Here is a 24,516-nt window from a genome sequence, read left to right on the forward strand (position 1 = left end):
CTAACTTAGTGCTTTTCAGACTCATATCAAGAGTCACCTCATTTGGGTGCTATCCTAGATCAGAAGGAGACTACCTGCTTTACCTTTGGAACTGAACAGATAGGGTGTATAAGCTCCACTGGATCTTTAGGGTATGTCTATGTGAGGTGTTATCTGCTTCTTTTGGTTGACTGGATCCTACTGACATGGATGGTTTTGCTTCAAGCCCTGTCCTTTATCAGGCTGCCCTATCCACTGCTCTTGGGCCTATAGGCACTGGGAGAACCCCAGTTGTTTAAATTCCATATGGTCAGGAAGTTCTTATTGAACACCTGAGTGGCATGCATAATGCAGCTAAGCCTTGGAAAGATATTTGGAACATGGGACCATTTGGTGTCTGCCTTTTAGAAGGTCTCACAGAGGGACTACGCTCTTTACCACACCACCAAAATAGGGTACATTTCAACATATTTTTGTCCTATCTACTTCTAAGATAATTTGAGGCTGTTTATGGACATTTAAGAAGGGAACATAAAAATAACTAAGATAGCACAAAGAGTAGGAACCTGCAAGTACCAATGACTAGAAGAATATTGCTGGTGATCAATGAGTTTAGCTTTTTAAAATGTTTAAGAAAACCTCAGGAAATGAAACATGTTATTGTAGTTTGTGTTCTGTCGTCTTATGGGGAAAGAAACTTGATCAAGAATTTTATTGGGAAATATTTTATCATTGCAGTTTTACAAAAGGATACAGAGATGTTTTGCAAATTCTCATCAATTCTCTGTGGCAGATATAATATTAACATGTCCTTTCTGTGGGAAACAGAGATAATATAATCTGAGTCTTTTGCTTCCTGTTCATCTGATTTAATATAAGTGAGAAGCATCTGAGTGAATTCCCTAGGATATTTGAGTGATTTGTTTGGTAGTCACCTAAGAGGGCAGGAAACTTTGTTAAGCATCTTTAATCCTAGTTGAGCAAGTATACCTGGTTGGACCTCAAAAAGAAATGTTGAATTTTATTGACCTGCTTCTATTGGGGCAGGCTATGGCACTTTACCCTATTTCTATGGAAATGTTGGTGACATTGTTGTGAGTCCTCTGCTGGTGAATTGCTACAAGATTCCACAGTTGGAAAACAAAGATTTGGAACATTTAGGGTTGACTGGCAGCCAGCTCCTGAGTGTGGAAAACATGATTCTTCTGACGATACAGTATCTTGTGCGACTGGGTAAGCAATTTTTAATAATTATTTGATGGTGACGATTTTTATTCTTTTCGCAACATGGTTTTTTTCCCTTTCTTTCCCCACTTTCTCATATTCGTCTATTTGTCCATCTCTTACTTTCCCTTTCATTTCTAACATTCTTTTCCTTCAGCCCCACTCTCTATGACTGTTCCCTTTCTTCTCCCGTTTCTTTTCTTCTCCTTTCTGCCACTTGCCTGTTTTTTTCCCCACTTCTCTCTTGCCTAACCTCCCAACCCTCTGGCTTTACTTGTGTCCTAGAAGAGATAAATTGCTCCACCTAGTGTCCAGTCTCATGATGGTCCTAAGGTCTCCAGAGTAGTTAATATAGGCAGAACCTCAAAGGGCTATGGCCATGGTTACCCTCCTCCCTTGGGGAGTCTGTCCAAGCCACCTTTCCAAAAATGCACCTATCATCTGGACTGAAAATGTAGCCATTGTCTTAGACAATTATTTTACAGTTTTCCACTTAGCCTTTTTATCTTGTTTATCCACTGTCCCTACATCCATTTTTTTTTTTTCTTCTGCAGCTACACCCCTTTGATGTAGTCCCATCGTGTTTTCCTTCATTGAGGCAGTAACTGTGGACCTCCCTGGAAGGCTCTGTAGGTTGTAGGGTAAAGGAGATACATAGGTCATGAACCCTTCACTTCCTCTCTTTGGTATATCCTCCAGAGGCCCACAGTGGGTGTGTGCAGGTGTCCTGACAATACTGTCCTGCCTCAGCAGCATTTACATTGCAATGTCCTTTATTTTGCAAACTGCAGCAGGTCATCTAATATGCAGCCTAATTATACACTCAGGACTTCAAGCCACTGATTTACTTAGGAAAATGTTCAAGATGTAATATTACATAGAAGAAATTTTCCATCTGCATTCTTAGGAATTATTTTAATGTTTGAAAATATATAAGTGTTAAATAATAAAAATACTGGGCTAACCAATGCTAAAAACAAAACAAAAGCTTCATCCGACCGGATTCAGTCTTTGGAGCATCAGCTAGCACCTGTGGCTGTAAGTGTTGGTACCCTGACAGTGAAGGCCTGCTTTGACAGGGCTTTTGAAACGTGGAAGGCTTCAGATATCACTTTGATGGTAAACATAGGACTTGCTAATCATGTTGATTAGTGGGTAATAAAATTATAAAAACCACCTCTGTCTGCAGCTCATTTGATGTCATAATTTTAATTGCTACATACACTGACTTTTAGCTATGTTCTAAGATCTAAGAGCGACCTCCAAATGCATCCAGAATTAGTAAAACAAGCCTGCATAGAGTAATTCTATTGGCAGGCCAAGCCAGTCAGCACAGCATTTTTTTCAATCTTAATAACAATTTAAAATATCAAAGTCCAAGTTAATTAAATGAACTAAATGGTCAAGACAAAATGGCTTCCCTCAAATTACTATAAAAGCCCTTATTTAAAAAAAAAAAAAAAAAAAGAAAAGAAAAATCTCCATTCAATCAGACCTCTTGTCTGCCTTGCAAGATCAGTTCTTTCTGGAGTTTTACTGGCAGCCAATTAATATATCTCTCAATGTGCAACATGACTGGCTATTTCTTTTTTTTTTTTTTTTAATCTAAATTTTGCATGTTAGGATACCTATTCTCAACAACTCCCTTCTTCTTCTCAAAAACTCCCTTGAGTTTTTGTTTGTTTGTTTTGCCTTCAAGGTTTTGAAGAAGGCAGCAAGAACATTTTCATATATACTGTGGATTATAGATAAACTTTTTTTTTTAAATCCAAACTTTTAGAAGAACAGGTCTAATACTTTGATGGCTCAGCTACGTGGATGTAACAGAGAAGAGAAAAGCAAGATTCTTCAAAATGAACAGGTCTTTCCACTAGAGTCGCTTCAAAAAAAAATCCATCTGTTACTTCACAGTCTGAAAACCTTTTGAAGTAGATAATGAAATCAGCAAATCCAGTGATTATTGGAAGGCTCTGAGTCTGTTGGAACCTTGTCTTTTCTTAAGGTAGCTCTATCTGAAAAGCCATCAAAAAAAAAAAAAACTATCAGAACTGATGCTTAGGCTGAGTTGCTGGAGACCAGCAGTTGATGGGAAAAAATTACTATTATCAAGCTTGTGGGAAGTGGAGAAAAGGCTCCTGCAATTTGGCCATAAAGGCTGAGGATGAGGAAATGATGGGAGGTGATTGGAAGCAAGGCATTTTGCTCTTTTACCTCATTTAAACTTTGGTACATTTTCCTCCACTTCTCAATTCCTAACAGTAGTTTCTTCGAAACTCTGTAAAAGTGAATTTTGAGGCAGTAGAGAATGCTATGAACATGTTTGATAATTTTATTTTCCCAGAATGCTTTTATATTTGAAATTAATTATACTGCTTCATAGAACATGTTACTCAATCATGGTTTGGAGTGGATCTTATGGACACACCTACGAACCAGGCCTCTGAGACTTCAGGTGGTCTGTCTGTGAGAGGCAGTAGGGAATGGCAGACAGAGCCACTTGCTTTTGGGCTGTCATTTATTCTGATGGAAGAAAGCTTTAAATAGACAGCCACCTTCCCTTCATCTCATTTGTACTGTGCATTTGTATAGTTGATACAAATCTATACGCTTTGAGCTCACCACCTACTATGTACCTAATGACCACTAATCATGATGCTAATTTGATAAAGCAAAATGAAGATAGAGGCTTTGGTGGTTCCCAGGTGATAAGAAGGCATCCACCTCCCTATAGCAAGCAACTGGGGAGGGCATAAGAGACATTAACATAATGTATGCATTGCAGTGTTCTTGCCCTCTTTCCATGGACAGCATTAAAAAAACTCTGTGAGGATTTAATTTTCCATATCCTAAAAATATTACTAAACCTTCATTTTCTTACTTTCCCAGAGAACATGGTTGGTGGCCTGGGAGGCAACTTAAATCCCTATTAGTGGAAGGAGAGATTTCTGACTCATTCAAGGTGCCTCTTCTCATACAGAAGTGCAGTCCCTTAAACCTGTATTCTTTCCCAAGGGGATTTTAATCCTGGATTCTGAGGTTATTGCTTGATCTCGGGTCACAGACACTGAGGGATCTGTATCTGTCTACTGGAGCCTGACTTTCAAATCTCAGGTCTGCACAGCAAAAGAAATCACTGAAGAGAGGTAGTGAGCATAGGAATTCATCTGAGTCACTTGGATGCCAAACATTGACTTGCTTGCTTTGTCCTACAGACTGGTTGAGTTTTAAAGAGAAGCAGAGAAATAAAACACCCCTCATTCCAGGGACTGCCAGTCACCCACACAAATTTAGCCTATCATAACCACAGCTGGAGGAAAGGGCCAAACACCATTCTTAACAATCCAGAATGCTGGGGGAACAGCTAGATGACAGTGACATTCTCTATCTAGGGGAAGTGTGTGGCTGCTTAAATATAAGCTAAAATAAAAAACACTTAAACTTAATTTTCCTAAGGACAGTATGCCTTAGAATAGGTACAGATGCAATACATTAAACTGTTTTTCAAAGTAGCTATAAATAAATTGAGAAATGAGTGAAACCTAAAGTTTAGCTTCTTCCCTCCTGAGTCATTAACCATGTCTGTAACACCACGTTTAACAGGTCAACGAATATACCACCTTCAGGGACAACCCCCTAAGGAATTGATACTCTCTCTCAGTATATCCTCTTTTAAAAATATCATGAATAGCATAAAGGAAAACAGAAGCCTGCATTTTTTTTTTAATATTGAGGCAGAGAGAAGGTAATTTCACAATGGAAAATGGTTAGTTGGGGTCCATACTTGCGGCCCCAACAGGAAAAAGAGCCCATTTGCCCAGTTGGAGTATGGTGGAAGGACCGTACACGGACATATGTGTGTGTTTCTCTCCTTTCTAGCCATGATATTTTTAAAATTCAAGCTGTAATTCTCTTCAATTTAGGTCCTGATCAGATACCTCTCAGGGAAGAATTTGAGCAAATCATGCTGAAAGCTATGCAAGAATTTACTCTGAGAGAGAGAGCCCTGCAGATGGGTGCTCAGTGTGCACCTGTGTCTCCAGGACAGCTCCCCTGGCTGGCTAGACTCATTGCCAGCGTATCTCAAGACTTGGTTCATGTGATTGTGACCCAGAACTCTTTGGCAGAGGGCATTTCAGAGACGTTGAGGACTCTCAGTGAAATGAGACACTATCAAAGACTACCAGATTATGTCGTGGCAATTTGTGCATCGAAAATCAGAGGAAATGAATTTTGTGTGGTAGTACTAGGTGAGTCATGTTTTTTTAGGGTTTTTCTAAATCTATTCATTCAATCATCTATTTATTGGGTGTTCAAGCATCCATGTAATTAATCTCTAGCTAATTGCTCCAACTTGAGTTCTTCCTCCTAATTTTAACTTTTGTTTTTCTCCTCAGATCAGATTTTTGTAGCCCTTAGTTTGACTGGTGTCCCTGTTAGCTGGTTGTGAGAACATTATTTCAAAGCATACCCTAGTAATAGATACCCTTGTCTCAAGTAACTTCTGTTCTTAAAAGGTTTTGGAAATGTTACCACTCTAACATGTGATAAAGCCATTGCCACAGGCGGCCTAAGCCAGTTAATCAAATTTGGCAGGAACTTAGCTCATATATTCACCTCCTCACTAAAGAGAATACTTAATGTTGTAACATTGACTCTAAAGAAAAGGTTCAGAAAGTTGGTACATTACAAAATGTGTTTTTGTTCTTTGTGCAATTTTCTGTCAGGCACCATCGTGAGTAGCCAGCCATCTGAATTAAATTTGCTTTTTTTCTCTCTAGTGAAAGGCTCTCACCTGTTCCTACTAAAGAAGCCAAGCCCCCTCACTTTGGCAAAACCTGCCTGCCCATTTCTCTATGACATATGACATAAATCTCTTTCAGAAAGTATAATACATTATTTTTTTTTAATTTTCATTTGAGAAAACAATTAAACGTCTTAAACTTACATTTTTAATACAGATATTCATAATGGCCATGCAAACACAGTTCTTAAAGTTTTTTTCACATTCTCCCCTAGTCTTTAAACACATGTACAGTATGTTTTCACTTACGTTACAAACATAAGGTATATCATTTTTGCCCTTGATCATCTAACATTTTATTATAAACAGTTTCTGTTTAAAATTGTCATTTTAAATGCTGAGTAATTGTCCATCTTTCTATGTGCCCTAATTTCCTTAACCAAGTCTCTGTAGTTACTTACTTCAGTTGTTTCCAATTTTTGCTATTATAAATCATATTTTAGTGAGTATTTGTTCACAGATGCATCACCTCCTCTCCCTCTGTTCTGCAGGTCAGCATCAGTCCAGAGCTCTGGCAGAGAGCATGCTCACCACAAGTGAGTTTTTGAAAGAAATTAGTTATGAGCTCATCACAGGAAAGGTCAGTTTCCTGGCATCGCATTTCAAAACCACATCATTAGGTGAGTGGTTGTAGGATTCAGCAACACTGACAGCCCCTAACTATGTGATTTTCTGAATTTAAATCTTAGCCTGTCAAGGAGATGAGTGTGGAGCTTGAACTTGCCAGGCGACCTTCCTTCATTCGGAATGGTTTATCCTCAGTATTTTGTTACTGACACAACAAGGGGTCCAGAGGAAGGCATGCAGGCACTAATATGGAGGGCCTCCGCTCAGCCACTATTTAGTGATGTGACCTTGGGAGAGATTCTGCCTCCCCAGATCTGTTTTCTAATATGTCAAATGGAGATAGAATGATCCCATCCTGCCCACTTTGAGTATTATGGAGGTCAAGAGAGATATGCCATGTGAAAGCATACAAATTGTAAGCACAATACAAATGAGAGTAGCTCTGGCTATAGAGATACTCTACAGGCATGGCCAAGTGAAAACTCAGACATAAAAAGCTGGCTGAGTAAACCCAGACAGGAAAAGCTGGCTGACTGACAAATCTTGATGAGAACCCAGCTTAGGTGCCCAATTTGGAGACTGATAGAAATGTATCATTCCTTGTAATCTTCTTATCTCCGCTTTATTGTGTAATAGGCGATGACCTGGACAAGCTTCTAGACAAAATGCAACAAAGAAGAGGAGAGAGTGTGGTTACGCCCTTCAACGGAGACCTTCACGAATGTGTGTCAGCTCAGGAGGCTGCCGCTATGATTCCCACGCAAAACCTGGGTAACGTCACCTCAGACCAAAAGGAGGAAATAGAAGCTAAGTCATTCTGAGGATTTTTGAGGTCTTGTCTTAGAGTCACAGACTATGACAGGCTTTTCCTCATTGTCTACATGATAAATAGGGTCCAAATTAAAAATGTCTTACAATGGGGCCTGGATCAAGCACCTTGTCCTTAGTAAATGTCTTCTAGAATTAAAATCAAAGACTTTATTATAAGCAGACTCTCTCTTTTTTTCCCTCGAAAAATTCTGGGGTCCATGGGGTACTTTCCTTAGCTCCACCAGCTATGCCCAGAGAGCTTTCAGTGTTATCTGAGGCTTACAAAGAACTGCTTGAGAGTGGAATGCAGTCCGTGCAGGACTCCTGGCTCTCCACCCCCTTCATTTACTCTCTGACACGTAAAACACACATAATTTCAGTGATTTCAAGGCGTTCCTGGCAGATAGCTCAGCAATACCAACACACCATCTTCCCTGCAAGCCTCCAGGACATAAGAGAGGATGGTGGGACCAGGACTGAGGAGCTCCATCATTCAATTTGATTCCTTTATGTTCAGATTCCTTTCCCAATTCCCTATTTGAGAAGGACAACATAGGAGAGAACCGAGATAAAAAAGATAGGACAAAGGGTAGACGTGAAACAGAACCATAGAGCTGCTGCTGACAGCCTTCTGGCCTTCACTTGATAGGAATGTATAATTTATATATTAGGATTGCCTCAGCAATAAAAGCAGCATGGCTTGGCATCGGCTCAGTCACACAAACAAATTCAAACACACACAATAAAAGTTACTTACTTCTGCATGTTATTTGGTAAGAAAGTGATCACCCAGATGATCTAAAATATGTTCATAGTTTTTGAATTATTAACAAAGTTAGAATTTAAAAGCTCTTAGAGTACTTAACAGATTTCCATGTTCATATCCTCAATTCCCTGCTTAAGAAACATTGCTTAAAGATATTTTTAGATTTCCTCAAACTTCAAAATTTACTAGGTTAAATTCTACAAAGTTATGCTGTCATCTGTGCTAGTCCCCATCTATTTAACCTATGACATGAAAGAAATAATAGCCTGTCAAAAGACAGATTTATTTTGATTGGTAATCTTTGCGGGTCAAAAACCATTCTGTTATTGTAAGTTTGCAGCTTTGGGCTTTTCTAGTGGGTTCTCTCAGCCACCTGTATAAATCTCCACTCACTCTCAGGGTTCCATGTGGCTAGGGTACTGTGACTACTGTCTTTGCCTTGGCCGCACTGTAGTTTGATTTGAGAAAACATTAATTAGTGCAGGTTAATTGGGCCCTTGTGTGTTTCAGTGAGACTTCCACATGTGTTCCCAATAAAAAGCAGCCTCGTAAAGAAGTATTAAATGTTGCCTGCTTGAGTTCATTGTTTGTGTGTGCATGCATGCACGTATGAGATTGATTGCTTGGTTATAACTTGTAATAAAAAGCTACTGGCATGTTTAGAGTGTTTGGGCAATGTTTTTCTAATACGTCACCTCTTGAGTGGCCAGCTGGCCATGTCATGAGTCAGGTCTCTTCAGATAGTACAGGCGTCAGCATTGAAGTTCACCACAACCACCTACAATTGCCAGGTCACAAGCACTGGCAAGTCAAGTGGGAAGAGAGGTGAAGGTAGTATCTCTTGACCTGTGTCATGCATTCCCCAGGGAGGAGAATTTCAAATCATGTTGCAACTGACTTGGAGAGGAAATGTGTACTGTGGTGCCATCCAGAAAAGTTCAAAGGAACTCAGCATTATTATGGTTACAGCATCACCTCCTTCCCTGAACGAGGTCTGGGCTTGGGCACCTGACCTTGCTGATAGTGCGAAAGAAAACTGGAAACTCTTGCTTCTCCTCTCCAGAGAAGAGTCCCGGCTCTCACTGAGAGAGTGTAGTCTGTCCCTACATTTCTGGGTGGGGGAGGGGTGTTGAGTAGTGATTTGTGAGACAATCAGTTGATTTTAAAAGAATACATTTGTACAGTTACCACATTCACTCTTGGACACATCCTTTCAGCCAGGTTTTCAGGGAAAATAAGCAAATCTATTAAAACTCAACAGAGAGTGAGACTAGACAGTGAGAATGCTTGGTAGAGAGCATTACTTTACCATGTATGTGTGTTGTGTGTCCCCTGTATGGATTCATAGTGGCCATCAACAGAAGTGAATTAATCTTGTTCTTATGACTTTTTTATTTTAGATTTAGATATTGAAACCTTCCAAATTTATCAACCACAGCTAACGGTTGCCAGAAAACTCTTATCCCAGGTGTGTGCTATAGCAGACAGCGGCAGCCAGAGCCTGGACCTCGGCCACTTCAGCAAAGTGGACTTCATCATCATTGTCCCAAGATCGGAGGTTCTGGTCCAGCAAACTCTTCAACGGATTCGACAATCAGGTGAGATTGAACTTTCAAAGAACACCCTATGAAGATCCACACTTAGATTCCCTCTGCCTCTTGCTTTTGCTTAATCCAAATGTTTATAGAACAATTCCATCCTTTTTTTTACAGTTATACAAATGATAAGAGCACTTTAAACATTATTTTAAATTTATCTGCAAGTTTTACCTCAAAAGTACTCTGACCCTTTTCCCTCCTAGGTCAAGGGTAAATTGATGTGCATGTTTGCCTGATACTGTTAAGTCCATGATGTAATTGGTGGACTAGAAACTGGTCGTTCATTTACGAAGAGAAATTTTCTCAAAGGATAACCCTGCATGGGGCACCGGGGTCTATGCCACCTGAGCCCCTTCTGTGGCATGGATGGGTGGCTTCTTAGATATTTAGCACACTTCCAGCACATTTTCAAACTGGAAACCAGATAACCATTCCCCCATGTCAACAATGATAACACCTCCTTAAACAACTACAAAGTTAGAATTTCTTCTAATGACTTTAAGAGAATGAGTAGGGAAGAAAAAATATTTTTCTCAGAAAATGGAAAAAAGATAGGAAGGAAAGATTTTAGAAGTCTGTGGTAAATAGTATCCCTTCCAAATATAAAATTTGCCTAGAATTAGAAGATGCAATAAATAATTCGGAAAACTGGAGCAGCTAAAAAATGCTTGCCTTTGTAAGCTAGGTTTGAAAAGGAAATTATAAATGTCATCTTTATAAGCTTCTGAGTACCTTAGCTGAGAGAAACACATATATACACACATACACATGCAGATTTTACCTGGAGGATGAATCTTTAGCCATAGTAATAAAATTTGATTTTCAATATAGTTGAAAAAAAGTAAGAAGAAGAAAAATTCAGGAAATTAAAATGTAGTTTATTATGTTTCACACCTATGATACAGTGCTCTTTAAACTTTAGTATTCATATAGATCACCTGGGGATCTTATTAAAATGCAGATTCCTCTTAGTGGTTCTGGATGGGCTCATTTCTTTTTTTTCAACTGAGGTATAGTTGACATATAACTTTGTATTAGTTTCAGGTGTACAACATAATGATTCGATAATTGTATATATTGTGAAATGATCACCACAGTAAGTCTAGTTAACATCTGTTACCATACATCCTTGCAGAAATTTGTTCTTTTTCTTTCCTTGGGAGGAGGACTTTTAAAATTTACTCTCTTAGCAACTTTAAAACATGCAATATGGTATTATTAACTATAGTCACCATGCTGTACATTACGTGCCTGGGATTTATCTATTTTACAGCTGGAAGTTTGTACCTTTTGACAACCTTCACCTGTTCCCCACTACCCCATCCAGCAACCACCAATTTCCTCTCAGTATCTATGAGCTTCTTTTTGTTGTTGTTTTTTGTTTGCTTATTTTTTTTTTGTTTTTTAGATACCACATGTAAGTATGACTGTATGGTATTTGTCTTTCTCTGACGGACTTATTTCAGATTCAACATTTCTAACGTGCTCCCAGGGGATGCCAGTGCTGTTGGTGGGAGGACCACACTTTGAGTAACACACTCTATAAGAAATCTTTCAGTGTTAGTTCCATGGGCTAAACGAGCTGAATGACAATAGATTTTCCCCTCTTTACATGTGACTGACACTCTACATGTGACTTTCCATGCCTTCTGGAGGCCCAAGTGCCTGGTCAACAGTGTGATATTTTTTGCAGCCTCTAAAATTCTGAATGACAAGTTACAAAATGACCTGTTGGAAATATTGACTTATAGGTGATTAGCCAGAGAAGGTCAAACGCCTTCTCTTACACCTCTGCCAGAAACCAGAGTGAGTTCTAGGCCCCCTCAGCTACTCGCCGTCTCTGCACTACTTTCTGCTCCTATTGTGGGAAATGGATGGGCTATAGTCATAGCAAGCAGTCACCAGATTTTTTTCATGGATTTTTCACTTCCTTACCATGGAGGGAATGCCTTCTCTTATATGTCTTTTATTTGTACCAGTTGGCCTTTGTGGCCTTCCTGAGTTTGTGATCTGATATCTGAAATCATGCTTGAGCAAACACATCATAGCACCTGTTTCAAGTGGTGAAATCACCCATGGTCAGCAATTGTGCTCTCTGCAGAGGCTTTTCCTAAAATAACCTCTTGGTGACCTGTATTTTCACCTTTCTTAATAAATGTAAGACCCTAAATAAAACCTTGCATTTTTGAGATGAAATTGTATAGGTCCTTCCTTTTCCCTTCTCAGTGTCCTCAGGTTTTTAAAGTGAGAATTTCAAGACTATAACACCTCAGCAAGGTACCAGAATTTGACCAATTACATAAGCTTGGAATCTGGAAAAACCAATGTTATGGACAAATGTGGAAAATTCAAAGCAAAGCATATTTTTAAAATTATTCCAAAGCATATCTGGCTTTGGAATACATACTTAATTTTATGCTGCAAAAGCAATCACTTCTATATATTTAAAAATAACTGTTCATTTTATTATAAAAAATAGTTACATTCTTTATTTTTTAAAAATAGAAGAATCAAAGTAGGAAATTTTAAACATTTATAATCCCACTATTCAAGGATAACTAGTATTGCAATCTGGGTGTTAATAAATGACTTAATACCTAGTGTTTCAGGCTTTCTTCTCTACCTCTGTCTGTTTTTTCACCTTACATTTTAGTATGCACATTTTTCTGTATCATTAAAAGCTTTTGTAAACATCATTGTTAATGAATATGTAGTATTCCATATCATGATGGCACCAGCATTTATGTGCTTTACTATTTAAATACCTTCATATTCTTGGAACATATAACAACTGATTGTATGAGAGCAAGCACATTTAAGGTATAAAGAGAAATTGTCCACAGCAGAGTAGTAAGCACTACTAAAACAACTATTATCCACTAAAACAACTCAAACATCAGAGCTATGAAAACAGAAAGGATTCTCAAGAAATCATCTTGTTCAGTTTCCTCATGTTTCACCATATGAGTCAAGAAGAGCTTCATTTGCCTAAGGTCACAGAGAGCAGTGCCTTGGGGACAAGAACTGCTTTTTCATTTCTGCAGGCCTGTGCCTCACTTGTGCCTCTCTCCAGCCAGGTGCAAGTAGCTGCCCAACTAATGTTTGAATGAAGGGCTGGAGGGAGAGAGGGGAGGGATAGACAGAGGGGAAAACGGTGTCCAAGTGCTCTGTTTTCTGGTTCTATTTGCCTTTCCCTAAAGGAAGCATTTCAGCAGCTAGTCGGCCAGGAAAAGCATCGGGCAGGGAGAAGCAGCCAGGGCATGCAGAAAGGCCACATCCTTGGCAGTCCTTGTGTGGGTGAAAGAAAAAGGTGAAAATAGAAACCATCACATCGTTGCAGACTCAGCTCTAAAGCAAAGCATGTGATACCTCAACTCACATTCTAATTATGTAAGGGAAGCAGATAGGAAAAAAGAAAAAGAAAGAAAACATGGAAAGAGTTGGAAGGTAAAAAAAGAAATTAAAGGGGTTAAACATTTTTAAGTTTGACCAAAATGGATTGTAACTGCTGGAATGATCAATGGAGAAGCCGCATAAGGAATTTTTAGACTATAGGAAATACTTCTGTTGTAATGTCATTTAAAAATTTTTTGATGTGGGAGCATAATTCTTTTAATTCTAAGGAGACCCCAAATTCTATAACTTGGAATACTAGGGTATCAGTGTGATCAAAATGCAAGCCACTTTCAATTCAAGGTGATTGGGATGACAACAGGAAATATTAGTGACTGTAAATTTTTTGTTCCTCCCTGCTTTTAAAATGGTGTCGGTGGTGGTCTCAGTGAATGAGAGCAGTGAATGAGAGCAGATCTGGCAGCTTCCAGGCAAGGAAGTTTTATCATGCTCAGGGAATTGATACAAATTTGACGCCTCAACACATGCCTGATTATAAAAGAAACAGAGAAACCTTTCTGTCTCTGATATGTAAAGTAGCTTATTCTATCCATATGGAGGCAAGGAGATCTTAAGGAAAGGGAAGTGATCTTAGGAAGATCTTAGGAAGATCTTAGGAAGGGGAGTGAAGAGATAGTGGAAGGCATTTTTGCTTTCTAAATAGATATTCTTGGTTTCATCAACTTCATCACCTTGTCAGTCACCTAAAATTTTAAAAAACTATTTATTGGGCAGTGACAGGCAGCAGGGAATCAAGTACCTAAAGTTAACATTATTTTTTTTAAGGTTTTTTGTTTGTTTGTTTGTTTGTTTGTTTTGGTTTGGTTTTTTTGAGAGGGAGAGAGAGACAGAGAGGGCAGAGAGAGGAGGGGAAGAGAGAGAAGGACAAAGGATCTGAAGCTCTGCTGACAGCATAGAGCCTGATGTGGGACTCAAACTCACAAATGGTGAGGTCAGACGCTTAACTGACTGAGCCACCCAGGTACCCCCTTAAAGTTAACATTCTTTTTTTTTTTCAAAAATTTTTAAATGTTTTATTTATTTTTGACAGAGAGAGAAAGAGGCTCAAGTTGGAGAGGGGCAGAGAGAGGGGGAGACACAGAATCTGAAGCAGGCTCCAGGCTCTGAGCTGTCAGCACAGAGCCCCATGTGGGGCTCAAACCCACAAGCCATGAGATCATGACCTGAGCTGAAGTCAGACGCTTAGCTGACTGAGCCACCTAGGCACCCCTAAAGCTAACATTCTTAAAACCAATTTCCAACCAAGTAGTTAGCTGCCCAGTGCCCAACCCTGGTTTATAAAAGATGTTGGCACCTGGCTCACAGGCTCCACCTCCCAACCCACCATCATCTGGAGGTACTGTCTATACATCCAGTATCCTAGCTTCTCTGTACCGTAAGCTCTTCATTCCCAGTCCTCTTCAGCTGCCTGTTCCCAAGTCACATCCCAGTTCCTGCTGGATCCTGGAATCAGCATTCCAATATCCCCAGTGTCAGACCACAAAATTTCTTCCTACATATTCACAATGTTAGATACTGTAGGGGGAAAAAAGTCAACACTTCCAACTGATATCATCATATACTTTGGTTCTCTAGTTGGATCTCTCTCCCATTCTTCACAGGGCTGACTATTATAGATTCTGTTTCACCAACCCTTATGTCTTCATCCTTCTCTCTTAGCATATGACCATGCCGTGTACTTCTCCCTTCCCCAACCCCAAAAGAAGAAAACTTTGGATAAAAACTTCCTGCTTCCAGGGGTGCCTGGGTGGCCAACTTCAGCTCAGGTCATGACCTCACAGTTCATGAGTTTGAGCCCCTCATTGGGCCCTGTGCTGACAGCTCAGAGCCTGGAGCCTACTTAGGATTCTGTCTCCCTTGCTCTCTGCCGCACACTGCTTATGCTCTATCTCTCTCTGTCTCTTAAAAATAAATGTTAAAAAAATTATAATAATAATTAGAACTTCCTGCTTCCAGATCTAGAAACCTAACTGCATACACACCTATCTTTTCCCCTTACCTCCTATCAGTGAAAGAGCTCTACTTAAGCCTGATTTTAGATGCATCCCTCCTCATTCTCATAGACTTCACACAATTGATTACCTCTTCACTTATTGCCACCTTCAACTTCTTTCTTTCCTAGGGTTCATTTCATCCATTTAAACCTGCCCCCACTCTCTCAAAGACAAAATGAGCCTCTGTTAATCCCACCTAACCCTCCAGCTCACCCTCCTCTAGTTAGCTGCCCAAATTGTTAAGAGAGTCATCCATTGGGGCGCCTGGGTGGCTCAGTTGGTAGAGTGTCCGACTTCGGCTCAGGTCATGATCTCACAGTTTGTGAGTTCGAGCCCCACATTGGGCTTTGTGCTGACAGCTCAAAGCCTGGAACTTGCTTTGGATTCTGTGTCTCCCTCTCTCTCTGTTCCTTCCCTGCCCATGCTCTGTCTCTCTCTCTCTCTCTCTCAAAAATAAATAAACAATTGAGGGTGGGAGGGAGGGGAGGGTAGGTGACAGGCATTGAAGAAGGCATCTTTTGGGATGAGCACTGGGTGTTGTATGGAAGCTAATTTGACAATAAATTTCATATAATAAAAAAAAAAAAAAAGAATGACACACACACACAAAAAGAATTTTTAAAATCAGAGACACCTGGGTGGCTCAGTAGGTTGAGCCTCCAACTCTTGATTTTGCCTCAAGTCATGATTTCACAGTTCGTGGATTCAAACCCCACATGACAGCGTGGAGCCTGCTTGGGATTCTCTCTCTCCCTCTCCCTATGCCTTCTCCCACTCATGCTCTCTCTCTCTCTCTCAAAAATAAATAAACATTAAAAAAAAAAAAAAGAGAGAGAGAGAGTCGTCCATTGTCATCTCATTTCCTCATCTCCCCACTCACTCCTCAATGCCCTGAAAACTTGCCTCCACTTCCCACCCTCACCCTTTTAGGACTCACCAATGTTACCAATGACCTTTTCAGGCCAGCATGGTTGACCTCCATTTCTTCCTTTAAACACTGCAGTTCCTTTGGCTTTCAGGACACATTCTTACCCAGCTTTTCTTCCACAGCTCATGCACTCAGTGCTCATCTGCACCCTGTGGTGCTCCAGCCGTGGCATTCAATACTGTGTCATGGCTGTGTGTTTATTAGTGTTCTTTCTCCACAACTAGAAAGTAAAATATTCAGGGAACATCTCTGTTTACGGATGGCACAGCAGACACTTAATATTTGTTGAACTGAATTTTTTGTAACATTTTGTGGAATTGAACTGTAAGTTGAAATCTGTTCTAAAAGGAAGACATAGAAGCAATATTTGAGATTTGGTAGTCCTCTTGGCAAAATCTTATTTGGTCATTAAACCCATATTTCAGAAATCTACTTTGGCTACAAGTAGAAGCCTTAAATGTATGTGTATTAGGTGTGTCTGGCAGTCATTCAGGACTCTGAAGTTGTATCTGTGTGTTCAGAATGCTGTTCTTGTACAGTTCTAATGCTGCATTCAAACTGCACAGTAGTAAAGACTCGCACAGACAAGTTTCACCAAACACAGATTAAAGAATCGTGTCCCAGAGGAGAACAGAAGGGAGCCAGCTGGGCCACCAAAAGACAAAGGGACCCAATGCAGTGAGCCCTGGAAACAATCAGCAGGGATTTTAACCAGCTGTTTCAATTCAAGATTATTTATCTGCTGGAAAGAGATTGCCAGGGTGAAGGAATGCCCATTGTTATCATAACACTTAAAAACTCAGCATGCTCTAATGATTTAACATTTTCTTGATTTTCATTTTCTCTTAAGCAGTAGAATATTTTTGCATACCAAAACTTTGGAGAAATTAATTCCATCCACAGAAAAGATAAACAGCTAGAACTGAGAGTAGTTGTATTTTTGTTTGGCGTATCTTCCTGATGAGAAGAGCAAGAACTAAAAATTAGAAATAAAAAATTTAGAAATAAACTTCTTTGTTAAAAACCATCAAGATTTTGCTGGGTGGCTCAGTTGATTAAGCATCCAACTCTTGATTTTAGCTCAGGTCATGATCTAAAGGTTTGTGAGATCGAGCCCCACATCAGGTTCTGCACTGTCAGCGCAAAAATTGTCTTTCTCCCTCATTCTCTCTGCCCCTCCCCTGCTTGCGCACATGCATGCATGCTTTCTTTCTGTCTCTCAAAATAAATAAATAAACATTTAAAAAAACATTTAAAAACGTCAAGGGATAAGAATGTACAAACCAGATGCATTGTTCTCTCCAGACCAACAGGCAGTGTAGTAGGACATTGTTTTGAGTACTGGATCATCTTTAATGATAGCTGCACATTTTAGATTTCCCTGACCATTATCAGTCCGATGTGCTATTCAGGCTGATTAGCTCCTTCTAGTGATGGGTGCTGGCCACTCATTAGTTTTTCCATCTTTGTGGAAAGGCCTTTGACATTGGTGCTCATAAAGTATTATGGACTTGGTACATAGATTCTTGGTTTTATTCCCCTCCCCCTTTTATTCTCAGATGGTAGAAAAATTGCTGCTTCCTCTTTAAAGGTTTTCGAGTAATGGCCTCAGAAGACATGATGTTGTTTCTCTTTAATCCCAGAGAAGGGAATACAGGCCACTGCTCAGGTTTTCCTTAAACACATTTGGCTGCTATAGCCTTCAGTAACGAGAAGGGGGCACAAATGGCTACAATCAAGCTGCTTGAAGTCCTTGGCGAGCCAAGAAGTTTCCTCTCCAGGGACCTTTCAACTTGGTTATCTGCATGGAAGATGTTTGTGACTGACGCACCACCTGTGGTGCCCCCCAACTTCAGATTAATCACCTTTAGGGAACACAGTGATTTCCAATCACCGCTGGCTCTGTTCTATAACTCAGTGAGTTGCAAAATTCATAAAATAAGAAGAGTTACTGATGCCTTCTAAATTTTCATTCATGCTAAGAGTAAGGCTTATTATTTAAGCAGACATGACCCTGAATCTCTCACGGCCACCTTCAGTACCCCAGGTGGGCCCTGCTGATGTTCATTTTTTATTGTGGATTTGAAAAAATGTGCCAGATTTGCTTATAATTTGTTAGAGTATAAACTTTTATTTAATCCTATATAACTGTGATAAAGAAATTATCAAGACAGAAAGTGACCTTTCTCAGACCAGCCGTTTCATAGCAGTTCTGACCATCTTCAGATTCACACTTCTGTGCATATTTTTGAAAAATGAAACAAAACATGAAGGCTAAACCAGAAGCTAATGAAAACATTGATCTATATCAGGTAGGAGAGATAGGGATGAGATGAGTATAACTTTTCATAGAGTTTTAACTTTTGAAGTACTTAGGTGGCTCAGTCAGTTGAGTGTCTGACTCTTGATTTTGGCTCAGGTCATGATCCCAGGGTCGTAGGATGGAGCCCCACATCTGGCTCTGTGCTGACAGCATGGAGCCTGCTTGTGATTCTCTCTCTCTCCCTCTCTCTCTGCCCCTCCCCCATTCATATGCACACACTCTCTCTCAAAATAAATAAACTTACTTTTTTTTTAATTAAAATGGGAAAAAACTTAATATTGAATGCAAACAAAAGTAAATGAAACTAACTGCATATCAAATTAGGGGCGCCTGGGTGGTTCAGTCAGTTAAGTGTGTGACCACTCAGGTCATGATCTTGCAGTTCATAAGTTCAAGTCCCGCTTCAGCCTCTGTGCTGACAGCTCAGAGCCTGGAGCCTGCCTCAGATTCTGTGTCTCCCTCTCTCTCTGCCCCTCCCCTGCTCATGCTCTGTCTCTCTCTCTCTCCCAAAAATAAATAAACATTAAAAAAAATATTTTTAAATAATATAGCCACACACCAAAAAGAATGAATTCAAGTATTTTTAACACAGTTTCCTTAGTGTATACTTTTTTTTTTAATGTTGATTTTATTTTTGAGAGAGAGAGAGACAGAGTGGGAGTGGGAGAGGGGCAGAGAGAGAGGGAGACACAGAATCTGAAGCAGGTTCCAGGCTCCAAGTTATCGGCACAGAGCCAGACGCGGGGCTCGAACTGCGAGATCATGCCCTGAGCTGAAGTCGGTCGCTTAACTGACTGAGCCACCCAGGCGCCCCAGTTTAGTGTTTACCCTTAATATGATATATCCTAAGGGCAAAAGGAATTACAAATAAATTTTGAATTTTAATCAGTATGTTGTTGAGAGTGGTGTTGATAATTTTAAAATATTTTGTGTATATCACAGGGTAGAGCAAATGAGTAAATATTTTAATGTTGTTGAACACCAGGGTTCTCCCATGAAAGAAGGGAGTCTCAAATATGGAATGGGGAAAAGTTCCTTTTAGATTTAAATTGGATGTAAGTACGAACTTACAATTTGAAAAAAATTAATATTTCCTAACCGTGCACTGAAAGGTCTTAAAAACAGTGAAATCTCAGTATCTGTATGTACACGTAGTCTCTGGATCTTGGCTTATAAATACCATCCTAATGTCTCAACTCTGAGGTGGGAGAAGTCTGGAATCTTGTCATATCAGAAAGTGCTAAAGTCCTCAAAGATTGATGAGGACATTTCAAAAGAACATAACAGCCTACTTGAAGGGGCATTTACTATCCAAATTTGGTAATTTTGAGTATCAAAAGGAATGATGCTAATGGATTGTAACCTATGGAATTTTTTTAAATCCATGAACCCATAGTAATACTAAAAAAAAAAAAAATTAAAGGGTCAGGAGATGTGAGGGGTTGGGGGCAAGCCCTTCTTTACAAAAGAGTACCAGTTAATGAAGGTAAGGAAAATATATAGAATTAGAACATCTCTGTTTTGCACTACCAATGTAATTATTGATTATAACAAATATCAATGGATACTAAAAACATTAAGTAAAATGTCCTTTGGGAACAAATATTCCCACAGTCACAAAGTGTCATCCCACATATTAAAAATTACACAGAGGAAATGTATCTTTAAATGGAAAAGTTTGGCAATAGGTACTACCATAACCAAGTGATCAAACTTTGCCCTCTCCAGTTCTGGGACAGATAGACATTATGAGCAATGTCACCTACGAGGTATCATTGTTAAAAATGTTTAAACTGAATCTAATCACAAGGACACTCCCAGACAAATTCAGATTATATGGCATTCTACAAAATAATTAGCCTGCATTAAAAAAATATCAATGAGAAGACCAATGAGAAAAAAAGGCAGGGGCTTTTTTAATTATGAAGAATAAAGAAACATAGAAACCAAGTGCAGTGCTTAATTCTTGATTGGATCTGAGATCTAAAAAGAAAAAGAAAAAACACAGCCCTGGGACAATTAGTGAAACTCAAATGTAGGCTAGGTATTAGAGAATATTATACCAGTGTTAGGCTAATTCCTAGGAGGTAATAAAGTTAGGTAGGAGACTGCCTTTGCTTTTATGAACTGTCTAATGAAGCGTTTAGGGGTGAATATTATGATATGTTACTACCAAATTATTCAGCAATAACACGAACAATAACAGTAAAAGGCAATAAAGAGAAAAAGCAAATGCAGCAAAATATTAACAACTGGTGAATCTAATTTAAGTGTATTGCACTAGTCTTTAAACTCTTCTATAATATTCAAAATAGAAAATGAAGAGAAAATAGTTGTGTTTCATTGATGATATATCTATCAGATGGAATTTAGTATAGTTATTAATGTTTTCAAATAGTTTCTAAAAGACGGATAGTTATTTGCATTCTTCCATTTTAAGAAATTTTAAATATTGAGTAAATCAAATTTATAAAATTTATAAAAAGTATTAAAAATCACAAGATAGTAAAAATGTATGTACCCATTAAAATAAGGAACACCAGGGTCACCTGGGTGGCTCAGTCGGTTAAGTGGCCAACTTCGGCTCAGGTCATGATCTCGCGGTCCGTGAGTTCAAGCCCCGTGTCGGGCTCTGTGCTGACCGCTCAGAGCCTGGAGCCTGTTTCAGATTCTGTGTCTCCCTCTCTCTCTGACCCTCCCCTGTTCATGCTTTGTCTCTCTCTGTCTCAAAAATAAATAAACGTTAAAAAAAAAAAATTTTAAGGAACACTGAAGACTCTTGTTTCCCTCCCTAATGTTAATGTTTCTCTTCTTTTGAAGGTAACTATTATTCTGAATTTCTATTCATTATTCTCTAGTTTTATTTATAGTTTTGCTAACTCCTAAATAATATATTACGTTAATTAAATTAATATACATAAACAATGTAACTCCTAAACAATATATTGTTAAATTTCACATCATTTAGACCTTTTTGTAAATGGAACTCTATGCATTTGTCTGTAATTTACTTTTTACATTCAACATTATGTCCCTGAGATTGATCCTGTTGTTATGTATAACTAATTCATTCATTTTACTGCTTTGTAGTATTCTATTACATGAATATATCACACATTTTAAAAACTCATTTTACTACTGATATAAATTTGAATTGTTTCTAGTTTTTTTTTTACTTTTTCAAACAGTGCTGGTACACAAATAAAGGAGTGTCTCTGAGAATAGAATTGTTGTGGCCTAGGTCATGTATATAAACTTTACCAAATAAAGCTAAATTTTTTTCCTAAGTGGTTATATTTACACTCCCACCAATAATGTATGTGTTTCAGTTGCAAATATTTGATATGGTCATGCTTCTTTTAATTTTTTTTAATTTTAAAATAATTTTAGATCTACAGAAAAATCACAAAAATTGTACAAGTAATACAAAAATGAAATTAAGAAAACAATTCCATTTATAACAGCATCAAAAAGAATAAAATACTTAGGAATATATTCGACAAAAGAAGTATAAAACTTAGAAATCATTGTTGAATGAAAATAAAGACCTAAATAAAAAGAACAGCATCCTATGGTCATGAATTAGAAGGCATTAATAGTTTTAAGATAGCAATGTACCTTAATGGATCTACAGATTCAGTGCATTCCCTATCAAAAGCCCAGATGGCTTCTTTGCAGAAATGAACAAGCTGGCCCTAAAATTCATACAATACAAAGCTCAAGTAATCAACACTCTGTGGCACTGGCATAGGGATAGACCTATAAATCAATGCGATAGAATTGAGAGTCCAGAAGTAAACCCTCCTATTTGTGGTCAACTGAATTTTGGCCAGGATGCCAAGACTATTCAATAAAGAATCTTTTCAACAAATGGTGTGGGGCAACTGGATATCCATATGCAAAAGAATAAATTTGGACCCCTACCTCACAAAAAGTAACTCAAAATGGATCAAAGACTTAAATATAAGAGCTAAAAGTATAAAAATTCTTAGAAGAAAACATGGATGAAAACCATGACTTTGAATTAAGCAATAATTTCTTAGATATGACTCTGAAACCACAAACAATAAAAAAAAAAATAAACTGAACACAATCAAAATTTAAACATTTGTGTTTCAAAGGACACCATCAACAAAGTGAAAAGGAAACCCTCAGAATGGGAGAAATTTTTTTATTTTTTTAAGTTTTTATTCAAATTCTAGTTAGTTAATGCAGTGTAATACTAGTTTCATGTGTACAATATAGTGATTCAACACTTTCATATATCACCCGGTGCGTATCATGACAAGTGCAGTCCTAAAGATCCCCATCACCTATTTAACCCATCCCTCCCCACCTGCCTCTCTCTGGTAACCATCAGTTTGTTGTCTACAGTTAAGAGTCTGTTTCTTGGTTGTCTCTCTGCATCTTTTTCTTCCCCTTTGCTCATTTGTTTTGTTTCTTAAATTCCACATATGAGTGAATGATATGGTATTTGTCTTTCTCTGACTGACTTATTTCACTCAGTGTAATACTCTCTAGGTCTATCCATGTTGTTGCAAATGGCAAGACTTCATTCTTTTGATAGCTGAGTGATATTCCATTGTGTGTATATGCCACATCTTTATCCATTCATCAATCAATGGGCACTTCAGCTGCATTTATAATTTTCTTCTATTGTAGGTAATGCTGTATAAACAATGGGGTGCATGTATCCCTTTGAATTAGTATTTTTGTATTATTTGGGTAAATATCTAATAGGGCAATTTCTGGGTCATACGGTAGTTCAATTTTTTAAAAAATATAATTTATTGTCAAATTGGTTTCCATACAACACCCAGTGCTCATCCCAACAAGTGCTCTCCTCCATGCCCATCACCCACTTTCCCTTCTCCCCCACTCCCCAATCCTCAGTTTGTTCTCAGTCCTTAAGAGTCTCTTATGGTTTGCCTCCCTCCCTCTCTGTAACATTTTTTTCTCCTTCTCCTCCCCCATGGTCTTCTGTTAAGTTTCTCAAGATCCACATATAAGTGAAAACATATGGTATCTGTCTTTCTGTGCCTGACTTATTTCACTTAGCATAATACCCTCCAGTTCCATCCACATTGCTGCAAATGGCTGGATTTCATTCTTTCTCATTACCAAGTAGTATTCCATTGTATATATAAACCACATCTTTATTCATTCTTCAGTTGATGGACGTTTGGGCTCTCTCCATAGTTTGCCTATTGTTGATAATGCTGCTAAAAACACTGAGGTGCATGCACCTCATCGATTCTGTATTTTTGTATCCTTTGGGTAAATATCAAATAGTGCAATTGCTGGATTGTAGGGTAGTTTTTAGTTTTTTGAGGAACTTCTATACTGTCCTCCAGAGTGGCTGCAGTTTGCATTCTAACTAACAGTGCCAGAGGGTTCCCCTTTCTCTGTGTTCTCACCACTACCTATTGTTTCTTGTGTTGTTAATTTTAGCCATTCTGATAGATGTGAGGTGGTATCTCATCATGGTTTTGATTTGTATTTCTCGGATGATGAGTAATGTTGAGCATCTTTTCATGTGTCTGTTAGCCATCTAGATGTCTTCTTTGGAAAAGTGTCTATTCATGTCTTCTGCCCATTTCTTAACTGGGTTATTTGTTTTTTGGGGGTGTTGAGTTTGTTAAGTTCTTTATAGATTTAAGATACTAACCCTTTATCAGATATATCATGTGCACATATCTTCTTCCATTCCATAGGCTACCATTTAGTTTCATTGATTATTTCTTTCACTGTGCAGAAGATTTTATCTTGATAAAGTCCTAGTAGTTCATATTTGCTTTTGTTTCTGCTGCCTTCGGCAACATGTCTAGTAACACGTTGCTCTAGCCAAGGTCACAGAAGTTTCTGCTTGTGTTCTCCTCTAGGATTTTGGTGGCTTCCTGTCTCACATTTAGGTCTTTAATCCATTTTGAATTTATTTTTGTGTATGGTGTAAGAAAGTTGCCCGGTTTCGTTCTTCTGCATGTCACTGTACAGTTTTCCTAACACCATTTGCTGAAGAGACTGTCTTTTTTCCATTGGATATTTTTTCCTGCTTTGTCAAAGATTAGTTGACCCTATAGTTGTGGGTCCTTTTCTGGGTTTTCTATTTTGT

General features: G+C 38.6%; 1 protein-coding gene across 7 annotated transcripts in view; it reads left to right on the plus strand.

Moving 5' to 3' along the window:
* The window catches only part of GREB1L (GREB1 like retinoic acid receptor coactivator), a 175,488-nt gene that overhangs the window by 89,893 nt on the left and 61,079 nt on the right, over positions 1-24,516 (plus strand). For all 7 annotated transcript variants that reach the window (XR_006210061.1, XM_042962687.1, XM_042962690.1 and 4 more), the window contains 5 exons: positions 1,027-1,212; positions 5,124-5,450; positions 6,496-6,624; positions 7,208-7,342; positions 9,548-9,745. Coding sequence is in view for 6 of the 7 variants with exons in the window: in XM_042962687.1 (XP_042818621.1) it covers positions 1,027-1,212; positions 5,124-5,450; positions 6,496-6,624; positions 7,208-7,342; positions 9,548-9,745 (975 nt within the window). In the remaining variant the exon portion in view is untranslated. The remainder of the gene's footprint in view (positions 1-1,026; positions 1,213-5,123; positions 5,451-6,495; positions 6,625-7,207; positions 7,343-9,547; positions 9,746-24,516) is intronic.

Source organism: Panthera tigris, chromosome D3 (genome assembly GCF_018350195.1).
Source record: "Panthera tigris isolate Pti1 chromosome D3, P.tigris_Pti1_mat1.1, whole genome shotgun sequence".
NCBI lineage: Eukaryota > Metazoa > Chordata > Mammalia > Carnivora > Felidae > Panthera > Panthera tigris.